Below are 15,014 nucleotides of genomic sequence, written 5' to 3' on the forward strand. Positions count from 1 at the left end.
TGCAGCCCCGGGCTGGCCCGGGACCGGCCAGGACAAAGGCGGCCCAGCGAGGTGCCTTGGCGGTGCGGGAAGCCTTCGCGTCCAGGTCTCCCTGTTCCAACCGCGGTCACCTCGACCCTTCCTAAAAGCTGCTGGCTCACGTCAGAACAATCGTGGCCAGACAAGCGGTGCATTGCGATGTTCATGCTCACTCTACTTTTTTCATCAGTGCACCCTCCAGTTACCCAGCACAAGGGCAGCCACATGGAGTTAAAATCTGCAATGTCTTTTTTGTTCTTTTCGGTTCAACCCATTTAAATTCCAAGCAATCGTTAAGCTTTGGGGTAATGTGTATTATACAATTCTCTGTTTGCCTTTTCAAAGGCACTTCAATTTATAAATAGCATGCCAGGGCCCCCGACCGAGTTAAACGCCCAGCCAGGGAGTTCCCAGTGGGCGTTCAGGCCTGGGCAGGGCTGGGCTGCAGCTCCTGTTCCGCCTTCGCGCTCTCACCGCCCCCTGGCGCCCCCCCCCCCCCCCCCATCAGTCAGCAGACAACGCCCGCGCGCACCCGGCGGGCGGGCCCGGAGCCTGGCCGAGCCCGTCACGTCTCGAGCGTCGGGAGGCGGGGCCTCGGCCCAAGCGTCACGAGGCCCCGCCCCCACCGCCCTGATATCAACGGCGCCGCCCGCCATTTTGTCTCTAGTGTCTGGTTTGCAGTCGGCAGCGTTGAGGGCAGAGTCCCGCTCCGTCGGCGCGAGGCAGGGGACCCGGTCTATTGTTTGTGTGTGACTCCGTAGTTTGGTCCGAGGCCTTCGGAGCGTTCCCGGGGCCCTCGGCAGAAGCCGCAGCGACCGCCCCTCCCCTCGTCCCCGGGACCGGGAGGGACCCAGCCCGCGTCACGCCCCTCGGCGCTCGCCGGTCCTTCTCTGTCGTTGAGTCCGCATCGTGTCCCCCGGAATCAGACGGTGCCCCATAGATGGCCAGCTTTCCCCCGAGGGTCAACGAGAAAGAGATCGGTGAGGAATGGGACGGTGGGCGGGGGGTGTTGGGGCGCTCGCGGGGGGCGAGGAGAGGCAGGGACGCCCCGGTGCCGACTCGGGACGACTCCTCGCTGAGGGCGCGGGGTGGTGGGCCCAGCCCTTGGGCCCCGCGGAAGGAAGCGGCCCCGCGGGTGGGCGCCCCCGACGGGGAGCGGGACCCGCGCCGAGGCCGGCAGCGCCCACCGCGCGGGGCTTAGGGCCAGGGGGACCTGGGCGCCGCGTGGCGAGGGCCCTGGGGAGTAGCGGGGGGCTGATCTCTACCCGTCCGGACCCTAGTTTTGTCGCAGGACGTCGAGGCGGGGCTGTGGTGGTGGCTTCTCTTGGGGCGTCGAGTGGGCGGCGGACTCTTTAAGTCTCCGTGACTCGTAAGTCAGGTTTACCATTGGGCAACTGAACCCCTGTATTAGGAGCTGAGTGACTGCGGTCCTCGTGTATATCAACGATTTTTTTTTTTGAAGAAATGGGACCGAAGTGGTGCCTTCTTTTTCTCATGGAGAGGAAGCGCGGTTCAAGGGAGGAGACTCAGAATTATCTTTCATATACATAGGCGCAGGGAGGAGCAGTGTAACTGGGTGGAGTGACAGAAGAAAAGCTACTTGTACAGGAGGGCGAGTCCTGGAAAGGCTCTCTAAAGCCTGGTGGAGTGACTAGCTCTGCCACGCAGAAGAGGGGGGTAGTAGCCACATGTTAAGATCGTGCGTTGCGGGACCTATTCATTCAGGGGTTCCGTTGAAAGCACATTTATTTAAATCCGGTCTTAAGATAAAATAACGAATGACTGGAGGGGAGGGAGTTGGATGCTGTGCATTAATCATGTTTAGTGAACATTGTACTTAACAAGTCATGCTATACACTTTATATAGTTTTTATTTAAACATGTATTTGAATTAACTTACTGTGTTAATTCAGAACTGGAGCTGACCAGTGAGCCTTTTTGTTTCCCTGGTCTTCGGGTAAATGCTGCATGCCTTTGCTAAATGTATGGACGAGGTATTTCTAAAGAAAGGGAGAAAGAAACTGAAGAAGCCAAAAAACCCGCTAAGCTGTATGTGGGTGATTTTTTTTTTTTTTTTTTAAATCTTGGAGATAGCTGTTCTAGGATTCTGGACTCTTAGGGTAATAATGAATGATTGGTTAGGAGGGGACTTTAATCCTAGTTCGCATCATTTTTAAACCTACCAAGAACACACATTTCATATGCAATTTTAACCACTTTAAGTACATTTAGAAGTCCACATACAAGTCAGAAGTTCTTCATCTCAATCTAAGTGATCTGATTTTCATTTTTCTCTTTTAATTAACTTTAATGAACCATTTTGAAAACTTTACAGACCTCTCTTCTAAGGGATGAGTAGGTATCTTATTTCATAAGTAGAATCATCCACTAAGTAGCCTTTTCATTTCAATTAAAAAATTTTTTTAATTAGGTTTCAGTGTTATGTCTTGGGTATAGCATAACATCTCTAGTGCCAGATAAATTGAAAGACCCTAGCCTTTTCTTAAGTTTTGTGTCTTTTTTTTAACCCAGGGTTTTTTGTTGTTGTTTCTTTAAGTATCATTTGGTTACAAAGTTACACACTAATTTCCTAGTGTAGCTTTGTATGTATCAAGAGTTACTTTCCCCTTTTCTTGGGTATTAACTCCAGCTGTTTGGTTTTCTCTAGTGCCTACTGAAGAGAGGCAAGATTTTATGAATGATTAGAGAAGTCTTTCTGAGTGGGAGTTACAACCTTGAGCTACTGTTCTCTTTCACAAGGCACGACCACAGATCTTCCCTTTCTGGTATTGAAATTGCTGGGAGGAGTGTGAAGAAGGAACTAGATTTGGTTTGCTTGGTTCAGTAGTGACTCAGATGATGTTTCTACTATACAGATAATGTAGTGTGGTATCTTATAGTGTGATTCCTCTGTCAGGCAGCCTTTCTTTATACAAGGTCACTAAATTATAATCTCTCACGATACTAACATTAAACTGTTGCAGGTAATGTAATAAAAGTTTAACTTAAAACAGTTTTTTTCTAAGCACTTCATTAGAAATCCAGTGTTTACATCTGGGTGCCCCTTTTATGAGGACCATTGCTGGCTAACTGGAGTTTATCTAGAAAAGTATGAAGGTAAAGATGGGGACTGGACTTCAAACCATGTAATCTAAGGAATGATTAAAAAGGGTATAAAGAGTTTAACCTGGTGAAAAGATTTAGTTGCTGATGTCATGGCTGTCTTCAACATGTGGATGTCATGTGAGTAGCATTGGACTTATTAGGTTAGAGTCAGGACTGAGTGGGTGTATAGGGATAGAGGAAGATTTTGAGTCAGTAAAAAGAAATTTTCTGATAATCTCACCTACCCAAAATAGGAAAAAAAAAAAAAACTTTAGGGAGCCATATTTTATGAATATGGGCAAGGAAACTTTCAAATCAAGAATGGGAGCTTAGGGCTTCCCTGGTGGCACAGGGGTTAAGACACAACCTATGAAGCTGTCTGCAGCCATTACATCACGAGTTCGATCCCTGGCCAGGGAGCTGCCCACATGGCACAGCGGACCTCTCCTGCCTCCCTGCTGCTCCCCTCAGCAGTGTATTTCAGTCAGTCTGCCTGTTCTGTTCCCCCGCTCTATCTCTGGTGAATCCTCTCGCTGCCCCCCCCCCCACACCTCTGGCCTATACCACAGTTCTTGTATGCATAAATAAATAAATCTTTAAAAAAATTTTAAAAAAGAATGGGAGCTTAAACATTTGCTTTCATGTTCACTCAACATATATTTACTAAGCACCTATTAAATGCCAGATGCTGTATTAGCTATTGATGGAGCACACACTGAAACTGGAAATGTCACTAAATGAGTACATTTTGAGGGTTTGTATGTGTTTAACTGCTCTAGCAGTAGAAGTATAAATAGCTCTTATTTGAACTTCAGAACACAGGATATATTTAAGTTCAGTTTTTAGAATGTATAAGCCATACGATATAAAAATACACTGTAGAATCGACAAGACAATCCAACAACATAATATAAAACAGGAAACTAAAGTGACAACTTGTAACCAAAAAAGTGAGAATAGCAGAATTTGAAATAAAGAGCAATCCAAGACAATGCTGATGATAAAAAAGATCCTTGCTCAAAATGGAGGTGATTTTACCTGAGTTTGTATGCACGTGTCCAAAGGAACTTTTGTTGATCATGCTTCTTGTTAAATATGGAAGAAAAGTTTTTTTGTGCACTCTTAGTATGGTTAAATTAAAATGATTAAAGAAGTATTTGGCCAAATTTAAGATGTATGAAATTGTCCTTAAAAATAAAAGAAATTGGGCCTCCCTGGTGGCACCTGGGTTCAAGACAGCACTATCAAGCTGTCGCCAGCCACTGCAGCATGAGTTTGATCCCCGGCCAGGGAGCTACACCACATGGCACAGGAGACCTCCCCTCTCCACGCTGCTCCCCACTCTGTCTCTGGTGAATCCTCTTACTCCCCCCCCACCTCTGGCCTACACCCCAGTTCTTGTATGCATAAATAAATCTTTGGGGGGAAAAACAAATTATTTCAGTTTTTGGGATCAGTGTGGCTCATGAGAACACTGCTTGAGAGTCAGTATTGGAGAGTCATTAATGTGATGTATTTTAAAGCACTGAACAGGAGATTGGACTAAATAACTTTTAAGTTCCTTATAGTTCTGAGTGATTTGTGATTTTTGTGGCCTGGGCCTAAAAAAAATAAGGATATTCATATTTGATTGTGCCATTTTATAGTGCTTTCCTTTGCCTTATGATACACTATTGCATTTCTTTATTAAGGTAATGTTGGCTTATAATTCTATATGATTTAGAGGTACAGGTTCACACTTCTTCAGATTTATGTTACCATGCCACACCCACCACCAAACAACCCCTACTCCTTCACCATAGTCCTTTGTGTGCCCCCTTCTCCCTTTGCATCCTTCTCCTCCATCCCTGCCCCCAGTAGCCTCAATTGTATTTTATAGAGGTTTATGTTTTTTCAGTCGAATGAATTTGACATATTAATGATTGTTGAAAGCTACAAAACTTAATTTATATGATACTCTTTTGCAAAGTAACTTGAGTATCCTGCATTCTAAATGATAGTGATTTGATGAAAAGTATAAGGCAATACAAAAGGCAGGACTTTCATTAATTGTGAGCCCTGATTGATCATTGCATTATTGTTAATTGATCACGTTTTTTTTTTTTTTTAACTTTCTTTAAAAATACTTGCATTGGGAAATTTTAGGAAAATTGCATTACCAAAACTTGAAGATAAATATGAAGGGATCTTTACACCTTATATTTCTCCTCAAAGGGTAGAAAGCAGAACTCACTATACCTTTTTTGCATAGGAAAAAACCCGGAAAACTCAATGGAGTTGAATGAGTTCCAAAGTAATATGGGGGCAGTCTCAAATCCATTGTTGGTTATAATATATGTTTTTTTTCTTCCTTTTAGTGAGATCACGCACTATAGGTGAACTTTTAGCTCCAGCAGCTCCTTTTGACAAGAAATGTGGCCGTGAAAATTGGACTGTTGCCTTTGCTCCAGATGGTTCATACTTTGCTTGGTCACAAGGACATCGAACAGTAAAACTTGTTCCGTGGTCCCAGTGCCTTAAGAATTTGTAAGAATTTGTTTTAAATGTATTTTGTATCTGTTTGTGGAGTGTACTATTTTCTGTGGAGTAATAAAAACATTTAGTACTTAATTTTTCCTTTATCTACAGTTATAAATGCATTTTATTCGTACAGTGAATATATGGAGATATAGACATTTGTTGGAAAGTTTATGGGATTGTCTAGCCTTATACAACACAGAAGACTTTCTCAGATATTTTTGTGTCTTAAGTTTTTCTCTGTATTCAAGGGTAGGTTAATTATACCTTGGTTAGTAAATTATAGAAACAGATTTTAAATTACTTTATTGTTGAACTTTTTCCCAGCCACTGAGAATTCCTTCTCATCTGAAATTATTTAGGCATGTTCTCCTATACTGATAGCAACTTTTCCCTTTCCCATCTATAGGGTTCTATTTTATTCAGTATCACCACAATAATATTGAAGGTATTTTAACAAACATTTATTATTATTTAGTATGGGGTTTAAAATAAATAAAAACTGTATTTTAATCTGACCTTTTTTCTTCCCAGTCTCTTGCATGGCACCAAGAATATCACCAATTCAAGCAGTTTGAGGTTGTCAAGACAAAATAGTGATGGTGGTCAGAAAAATAAGCCTCGTGAACATATCATAGACTGTGGAGATATAGTTTGGAGTCTTGCTTTTGGATCTTCAGTTCCAGAAAAACAGAGTCGTTGTGTAAATATAGAATGGCATCGATTCAGATTTGGACAAGATCAGCTGCTCCTTGCCACAGGGTTAAACAATGGGCGTATCAAAATATGGGATGTATATACAGGTACAGAGTCATTGTTGTAAAAGCAAAACATTATTTTTTGATGAGTGCATTACTTGTAGGCATTAGAATTTATTTGAGGATTTTAACTTACTGAAAGGCAAGAATTGGCGCTATGAATGTATCTTTACAGTTCACCTGGGCAGCAGTTTGTGTTGGTTTTAATTGAGGAAGATAGAGTTCTACTCGATAGATCACTAGTTTTGATCACTCTCCAGAGAACATTACAGCAAAAAGGGCATGTCTAAGAAGTGTAATTATTTTTAAAGAACATTAAAATTATACATTAGAATGCTGCAAGACATGGAGGGGATGTGGGGTGGGGAAGGATTAGGATCAAAATGAGGGGTGCCTCCCCCGGTGGCACAGGCAGTTGAGCGATGCACTGTGAAGCTGTCCGCAGCTCTGCAGTGCTGGTTCGATCCTCGCCCCTGGCTAGGGTCCCAAATGGCACGGCAGATCTCTCCTGTTGCGCCTGCTGCTCCCCTCAGCAGTGTATTTTGTCAGTCTGCCTGTTCTCTTCCCCACTCTGTCTCTGGTGAATCCTCTCACCCTCCCATGAATCTGGCCTGTTCCCCAGATCTTGTATGTATAAATAAATAAATAATTTTTTTTGGGGGGGGTGGGAATTGTATGGGGAATATAACCAAGATGAAAATGCATACATTGTGCAAAAATGAAAAATGATGTAAAAAATACATAAAAGAGATAGAGGGGATAAGAAGTCTGCAAAATCGGATTCTTGAAAAAAAAATTTGTTAAGCACATAGATTTTTATAGAAAACAAAACTTTTTTTTAAAGATTTATTATGCATACAAGAACTGGGGTACAGGCCAGAGGTGCGGGGGGTGATAGGATTGACCAGAGACAGAATGGGGAACAGAACAGGCAGAATGACTGAAATATACTGCTGAGGGCAGCAGCAGGCGAGTCAGGTCTGCTGCGCCATGTGAGTGGCTCCCTGGCTGGAGATCACTTCATAGGTTGCCTCTTAACCCCTTGTGCCACCAGGGAGGCCCAGAAAACAAAACTCTTAAAATATTTGAATAAAGCACATTTTTTCACTGAGATTGTTTGAAATTTCATATTGTTATGGAATAATGTATATGTTTGGGGGATGCTGATAGTTCATTAGTAATCAATCCAAGGCCAAGGGGAAAAAAGGGAAAAGTTTGGTTTTATATTTCAAAAATCATACTATCCAAACTTTAAAAAATAACAACAGTGTAGGGGTTTTTCTTGATATAATAGTAATGATCCAGAAGTTTATTTTTCAGGACCCTTTGATTTTCCTAATCAATTTAGGCTTTGCTACCCTGGAAAGATTTTGAACAATGTAGATAGTCTTTAAAGGTGATAATAAAAGCCCTAATAATAAATAAAGTGATTTTACACTTGGTAAACTAAGGAGGTATGCAACTATTCCTGCTATTTTTTTTAATGGTGAATTTAAAAATTTTTAAATTGTTAAAAATCACCATTGTTGTTTATTGCCCTTCCATTGCTTTTAGGAAAACTCCTCCTTAACCTGGTAGATCATACTGAAGTGGTCAGAGATTTAACTTTTGCTCCAGATGGGAGCTTGATCCTAGTGTCTGCTTCAAGAGACAAAACTCTGAGAGTGTGGGACCTGAAAGATGATGGTAGGTCTTTTATCAACTGAAAAATCTTATCACCAAGAGGAATTGGGGTGTCATTTGGGGCATTTGACTTTAAAAGTGGCATGTGGTCAAAGTTATCTTTTCTCTGCTTTATCCTCTGGTTCATTTCCTGTGTAGATCAAACAAAACCATAGATACTACCCAGAATAGTAGCCAATAGTTATTCTAAGTAAACAATTGGATATTATTCAGAAAGCAATCATACGGATCTATATTAACTCACTGAGGACAAAACCAGCTTTAGGAATTTATATGAACTGGCTTATGTTTATTCCCTTTTTCTTAGGGAAGACTGTTAGCTTCATCTGCTCAGTGAAAATTCAGGTTTTCAATATAGCAAGATTTCAGTATTTAATATAGCAAGATTTAGATTAAAACACTATTCATGTGCAAGAATTTATAACATGTAAATGTTAAGCATAAATTATAAATTGGAGCGCTTGAGTAAGAAATTCATAAAACATGAAAGATTTGCCCTCCAAATATAATATACTTAGCTTTTTCTGAAAACATAATTGTGATGTTTACATTTTTGGAGAGATTTACTTTGTTTTTAGAGAACCGAAGGTAAGCATCTCTTTCCCTTTTGTAGTCTCTAATAAAGAAGTGCCGTCTTAAGTAAAAGCTTATATTTAAATAATATCTGCTGGTGCTCAAGCTGAAATTTGACAGGCTTGTTGGGGATAATATAGTTTAAATTTAATATAGTTGGAAAAATCTCAAATTTGGAGACTTGTTTCAGCTGATGGGTAGTAACCATTGCCTGAAAAAATAATACATAATTATTACTGAACTGTCTGCATTTTATCAGTTCTCGGATTACTCAGTTGTTAAGTGAATGGATTCAACTTTTAACTAAAAGTTTGATAATTAAATTTTTCTTCTGTGTATCAGGTGGTGCTTGCTTATCTCAACATATGTTCAATTGTGTGCATGTTTTAAGAATGTAGACTTAGTAAAATGTGAGTTCCAGAAGAGTAGAGACTTTATTTTATTTACAGCTATATCTGAGTGCCGGGCATCTGGTAGGCATTCAGTAATGACTTTAAAACTAAAACCTGTGTGCTTTGAATATAAAACAGGGATTTTGCAGTATTATATGTGGTATCAAAAAGGGAGAAGAATGAGAAGTTATTTTGAAGATGTTCATCCAATTTCAACCTTGCTGTGTTCCATTTCCTTCATTTCTAGAATAAGGGGTTTACTGAAAGAATTCTGTCTTCTACAGATGAAAGGTCTACAGACTTTTTCTTAAAGGGCCAGTTGGTAAATATTTCAGTCTTGTGGACCATGCCAGCTCTTCAAAGTTACTCAGCTCTGCCATTGTAGCTCAGCATCAGCATACAGGCATGATTATATTGCAGTAAAACTGTACTTAACAATAATTGGCTGAAACTCTGTATGGAAGTTTGTGATTCTGTGACTCTGCCATTTTGAAATGCTATTAATTTGGATTCTAGGATTAACATAAGTATTTCTTTTTGTTCAGGAAACATGATGAAAGTATTGAGGGGCCATCAGAACTGGGTGTACAGCTGTGCATTCTCTCCTGACTCGTCTATGCTGTGTTCAGTGGGAGCCAGTAAAGCAGTATGTGTCAAAGTTCTTGTACATTCCTTGTGAAGTGGATTATAATAATGTGTGTGTAATCATTTTAAATCTAAGTAACCTATTAAGTCTGTGCTCGGTGTCATGAACATCTTAAATGTTTTATTTCATGATGGGGAGAATGCATGAGGGAAATTAAATATAGCTATTGATTGTGAAGTGAGAGATTGGATTGTTTTTAGTTAGTGATAATATAAATAAGGGGTATGTCATATATTTGCTCTAAGATCTAGAAAAGTTTATATGCTATAGAAGAGATTTAGTCCAATGTTAAGACATTCCCTTGCTAATTATTTTCTTCTCTGTTGTTCTATTTTTTTTTTTGTCCAGTTTGCTGTTTTAAAGTTTTCAGTCCCAGCTGGTCCTGGACATTTAACTGAAAAAAAGTAACTTAAAAGTCTAATTAGAATTAAAAATAGCACTCATGTATGTCCTAGAGTGAATTATAGGTGAAATTTAATGTGGTCTGTCTTTCATAGTGTGCTTGCAGACAGATTAAGTATAAATGACTCTTAAGAGGGTTACAGTTACTGATGAACTCTTAGTTATTTACCAGCTCTGAGTTAGCATGGTTAAAGAGATCTTACTAGTTGCAGGTAGATAGGAAAACTGTTGAATTCCAAGTACATGTGTTGATCACACTTTGAATTGTAGGGGGTGGGTGGCTGGTTAAAATGTATTTTACTTAGCTAAGGAGTAATGTTAATGATAGTTGCAAATGTTTCAAGTTTAGGAAAAAAATACTCAGTTTAGTTCTTTAAAAATCATAAGAAGAAAAAAGCTAGATGTTGACATTGCTATTTTAGGCTGTGTGTTTTCCATATGCTTCTTGCTTTCCCTGTCACAGGTGGTGGCAGCAATATTGGTGTGATTGAGGTTATGCTGGCACCACTCGCACACAGGCGCACAATGGTGTTAGCTGGGCAGAAAGAGTGGCATCTCTGGCTACCGGGCTGGGGGCGACCTTTACCATAGGATGAAGTAACCTTGCATTCGGCTGCAAGGTGTACTGTACGTACACAGGTGCTGGTCGATGTCCACTTTCTGCTTTTCTTTCTTTCTTTTTTTCTTTTTTAAAATAATTTCCCCCACAGTGAAACCCACTGACTCCTCCAAGTAAATTGACTTTCCAGTCTGATGAAATTGGGAGTCTTAACATGTGAAACCAATTTATTGCAATGTAATTGGCTTTCAGATGGTTTCTCTGTGCTGTTTTTTGGAATTCATTGAGATTCTAGAGATATCTTAAGTCTTTGATCCAATTTAAAATTTGTGTTATTTTTCTTTGGATAATATATTGTATCTGTGCAGAAAAAGTAGCAAAAATGATTGCTTTACTCCTCGTGGAGAGATTATCTTACTAGGATTGTTATAAACCTCCAAACTTAATATAACATTTAATTTAATATAACAGGTTATATAATAAACAGTAGAATCCTGTTTAGAGCTATTCTGCACAGTCTATTAATCTTTAGAATCTAAACTATATGTAAACTTATCCTTAAGTAATTTAAATGCTTTGTATTTAAAATGAGTAATGTGGTCAGTTTGGGAAAAATAAGATTGGCAAATCTTGATTCACAGAAATGTTGTTAATTGTATTATTTTCGTAAATTGCATTTTCGTTTTGTAATGTGGTTTAACATCCTTATTGTTTGCCAAAGAAATTTCATTTGGCTGTGAAAATTCTCTTTGCTTGCAGTATCTGTTTCTCTTCCTAGGCTCACGTTGGTGACCCAAGCCTATTGTAAACAAGTGATTATCTCAAAGGGAGATGCCAATGGAGTAACAATTTGTTAACCTTACGTTTTCTGTTTGTATATTTTTAAAAAAAACTTGGTAGTTTCTGGAAAAAAAAAAAAGAAGGGGGTTTGTAGTACTTAACCCTATTTATTTCTGTATATTTTAGTTAATTAGTTTTTGGAATAAATGGATTTCAGTATAACTTTGTGGTTAAATTGCATTGCCTTTTTATGTTTAGGCTTATTTTTTAAATTAACATTTAACAGAAACATTTGAAATAGAATTTGCATGTCTACTTTAATTAACTTTTAAAGACTGATTTTAATCTGTGACACTGAGCATATTCTCCTTTTAATTATTCATAATTTAAATGTTTAATTTAATATAATTTAATTAAATTTAGCTGTTTTAGTTAAGATGTGCCATTTTGTCCTCTGTGTGTCTGAATGAAACTATAACATTTGCCTTTTTATTGCAGGTTTTCCTTTGGAATATGGATAAGTACACCATGATACGGAAACTTGAAGGACATCACCATGATGTTGTAGCTTGTGACTTTTCTCCTGATGGAGCATTACTGGCTACTGCATCTTATGATACTCGAGTATATGTCTGGGATCCACATACTGGAGACATTCTGATAGAATTTGGGTGAGTGTAGCATGAATTAGTTTAGTCTGTAGTGTGTCTTTGGCTCTCAATATAGCTTTTAAGAAATTACATGAATGATTAGAATCACTAACACCTGAAACCAAAAATTATAATTCTATGATCTTTAAAACTTTGATGTTTATGCCCATAAATACTACAAACCTTTAGACATAAATTCTAAAAATAAATTTGACTCTCAGTACAGCTCTTGTTATTTTAGTACATGGCTCAGAAGTGGTAATTATGTATAGCTTCATGTTGAGGGGAAAATGTGAAAACCAAAGTTGAACTTAATGTTTTAAGCCAGATTGTAAAAAAACATTGGTAATTCTTTTAAGGTTCTTTTCATTTAATTTGGATATACCAGTTCTACTTAGTTTTCTCAGTTGTGTTCATTAAGACCACTTTTAATGTAATTTAAAGACTGGATGTACTTTGTACATGAGTTGTTTTGTTTCTTGAAGTGACTCTCATATCCGCTGAAATGTACTTGACCGTAGGCACCTGTTTCCCCCACCTACTCCAATATTTGCTGGAGGAGCAAATGACCGATGGGTACGATCTGTATCTTTTAGTCATGATGGCCTACACATTGCAAGCCTTGCTGATGATAAGTAAGTGTATGAATTACAGCTTGACCTACTTATTGTCTTTTCATCCTTTCACTTAATGAAACCATTCTTGAAGCTTTTTTTTTTTTTTTTTTTTTAACCTTCCAACAGTTTGGGTTTTAATGTCTCTTTCTTGAGACAAGACCATGGGAGATGTTGGTATATCTAAATATTGGCCTGAGCATTACCCATGAAAACAAAAGATAATGCATGCCCTTTCTCATTATTCCTTGTTTGTTTACTAGTCTGGGCAAACTGGGTGGATTTTTCATGAACATTTAGCCCAGTTCATGGGTTTTTTCCTCAGTAATATCTTATAAAGGTTGATGCAGAAAGACATTTTCAAAGCCAGATGATTAAAAACAAATTAATTGAAGCTACAAGATGAAATGTCATATGGGTAAGATTGTGTTTTTTATTAACAAGAAGCAGAAGCTGGTTGTAGTCATTCCATTTTCTCATGCTTTTATCATACCATATGCATGGGTATTACGTTAAGCAATTTGGTCACATCAATCAGAAAGCAACTTATCTTTTTCCAGAATGTCAGCAATCATACACAGAGTTCTATTTTATTTGCCAGCAGTCTTTGTTTTCCTGGTTGCTCAAATAAATTCTGAATGGCTGTTACCTACTTTCTTCCTACACACATTCTGTTTATAAAGGCTTTACAAATGTCTTAGAAAGAGAGTAAAAAGAGACCATATTGTTGGTTGTGTTTTAAGCGTAAGAAAGGAAGGAGAGAATGTCCAATGGTGAGCATTATAGATCTGAACACTGGGAAGGGAAGGCAGCACTGTGTGATAGTCTCTAAGTATAGGGGGATACAAATTACCAATTGATGTAGATCCTAAAGTATTTCATAAAGCAACACTTTTGCGGTGGGGGTGTGTGTGTGTGTGTCTGAATTTTAAAAGTTGCTTATACCTTAATTGTCCTATTAGATACTCACTGGATGATTTGTTTTCCAGAATGGTGAGGTTCTGGAGAATTGATGAGGATTATCCAGTACAAGTTGCACCTTTGAGCAATGGTCTTTGTTGTGCCTTTTCTACTGATGGCAGTGTTTTAGCTGCTGGGTAAGTAGAATTTTCTCTTTTGAGAGGCAGTTTGAGGTGGCTTTTAGTCAAAGTAGCTAGTATTTTATTGGCAGTAAATCCTCTATTACCTTGTCATAGAGTAGGGTGTTGGTTAGAGTTCTTAATTATGCTTTAATGTGCAGTTGGTTACAAATAATATATCGCTGTGGGTGATAGTTTTAATTTATAGGATGCTGAAATACATGTACTTGGGTGACTCAGCTTGTGTGTTTTTTTTTTTTTTTTTGGTCGTTGTTGTTTAGGACACATGATGGAAGTGTGTATTTTTGGGCTACTCCAAGGCAGGTCCCTAGTCTTCAACATTTGTGTCGTATGTCAATCCGGAGAGTCATGCCCACCCAAGAAGTCCAGGAGCTGCCAATTCCTTCCAAAGTTTTGGAGTTTCTCTTGTATCGTATTTAGAGGCCTCTGCCTCGCCTGTAGTAGGACTGACAGCACACTTCACACAAACCTCAAGCTTTACTGACTTCAACTGTCTTCTTCAAGGTTTAGATTTATTTAATTTCATACGTTCTTGTACTGCATTTTGATCAGTTGAACTTCTAAAATATTATTTATAGACTGTAGGAGAAATATTTCTGCACATATCAAGTGTAAATTTTTTCCTAAGATCTAACTGTGAAAACATACATACATGTATATTTTAGATATAAGCTGCTATGTGTTGAATGGACCGTTTTGCCTTTCATTTTTTTAGTTCTGACATGTATATATATTGCTTCAGTAGAGCCACAAGTATGTATCTTTGCTGTAAAGTGAAAGGAATTTCTTTTATTCTTGGACACTGAGCTAGATGGTAAATATCTTAAAAAGCTGAATTGCCTCAAAAAAATGTGTATGGGGTTGGGGGTGGGTGCCAGACAACTGACCTGCAAATAAGATACAGTTTTTATATAGGGAAAGGATTTTGTTTTCCTTAGGAATGGCCTCTAAGCTTGTAGAGTTTTACTTTAAAATCAGCCAGGCTGTAACTAGAAAAAAAGATATCTTTCCTCCTGAATACTGCTATGGACCTTAATTTGGAACATTTAACTACTTTAACCTTTATGGTATAAAGTATTATAAATCTTAGTTTGGAAAATCCATCTACTGTATCATTGCTAAATATTTTGTTTGTACTAAGGGACAAATATTTTTTAAGACTTTTTTGTTTTGCTTTTTTTACATGTATCCTATGTTTCTGCAGGAGATAGATAATA

At 38.6% G+C, this 15,014-nt stretch overlaps 1 protein-coding gene across 3 annotated transcripts; it reads left to right on the plus strand.

Annotated features, from left to right (window-relative positions):
• Positions 1–958: 958 nt before the first annotated feature.
• Positions 959–14,243, plus strand: WSB1 (WD repeat and SOCS box containing 1; the record flags this gene model as incomplete). Of its 3 annotated transcripts, XM_084238616.1 has the most annotated exons (9): positions 959–998; positions 5,481–5,649; positions 6,175–6,443; positions 7,953–8,084; positions 9,592–9,692; positions 11,932–12,104; positions 12,605–12,718; positions 13,687–13,794; positions 14,058–14,243. In XM_084238616.1, 9 exons carry the CDS (start codon positions 959–961, stop codon positions 14,215–14,217), a joined length of 1,266 nt encoding a protein of 421 aa, XP_084094742.1. In that variant the 3' UTR covers positions 14,218–14,243. The 3 variants fall into 3 exon arrangements, with proteins under 3 accessions (XP_084094742.1, XP_084094743.1, XP_084094744.1); XM_084238617.1 differs by lacking the exon at positions 12,605–12,718; XM_084238618.1 differs by lacking the exons at positions 5,481–5,649; positions 6,175–6,443.
• Between the last annotated feature and the right edge of the window lie 771 nt (positions 14,244–15,014).

This window comes from Talpa europaea (assembly GCF_964194135.1).
Source record: "Talpa europaea genome assembly, chromosome: 7".
Classification (NCBI taxonomy): domain Eukaryota; kingdom Metazoa; phylum Chordata; class Mammalia; order Eulipotyphla; family Talpidae; genus Talpa; species Talpa europaea.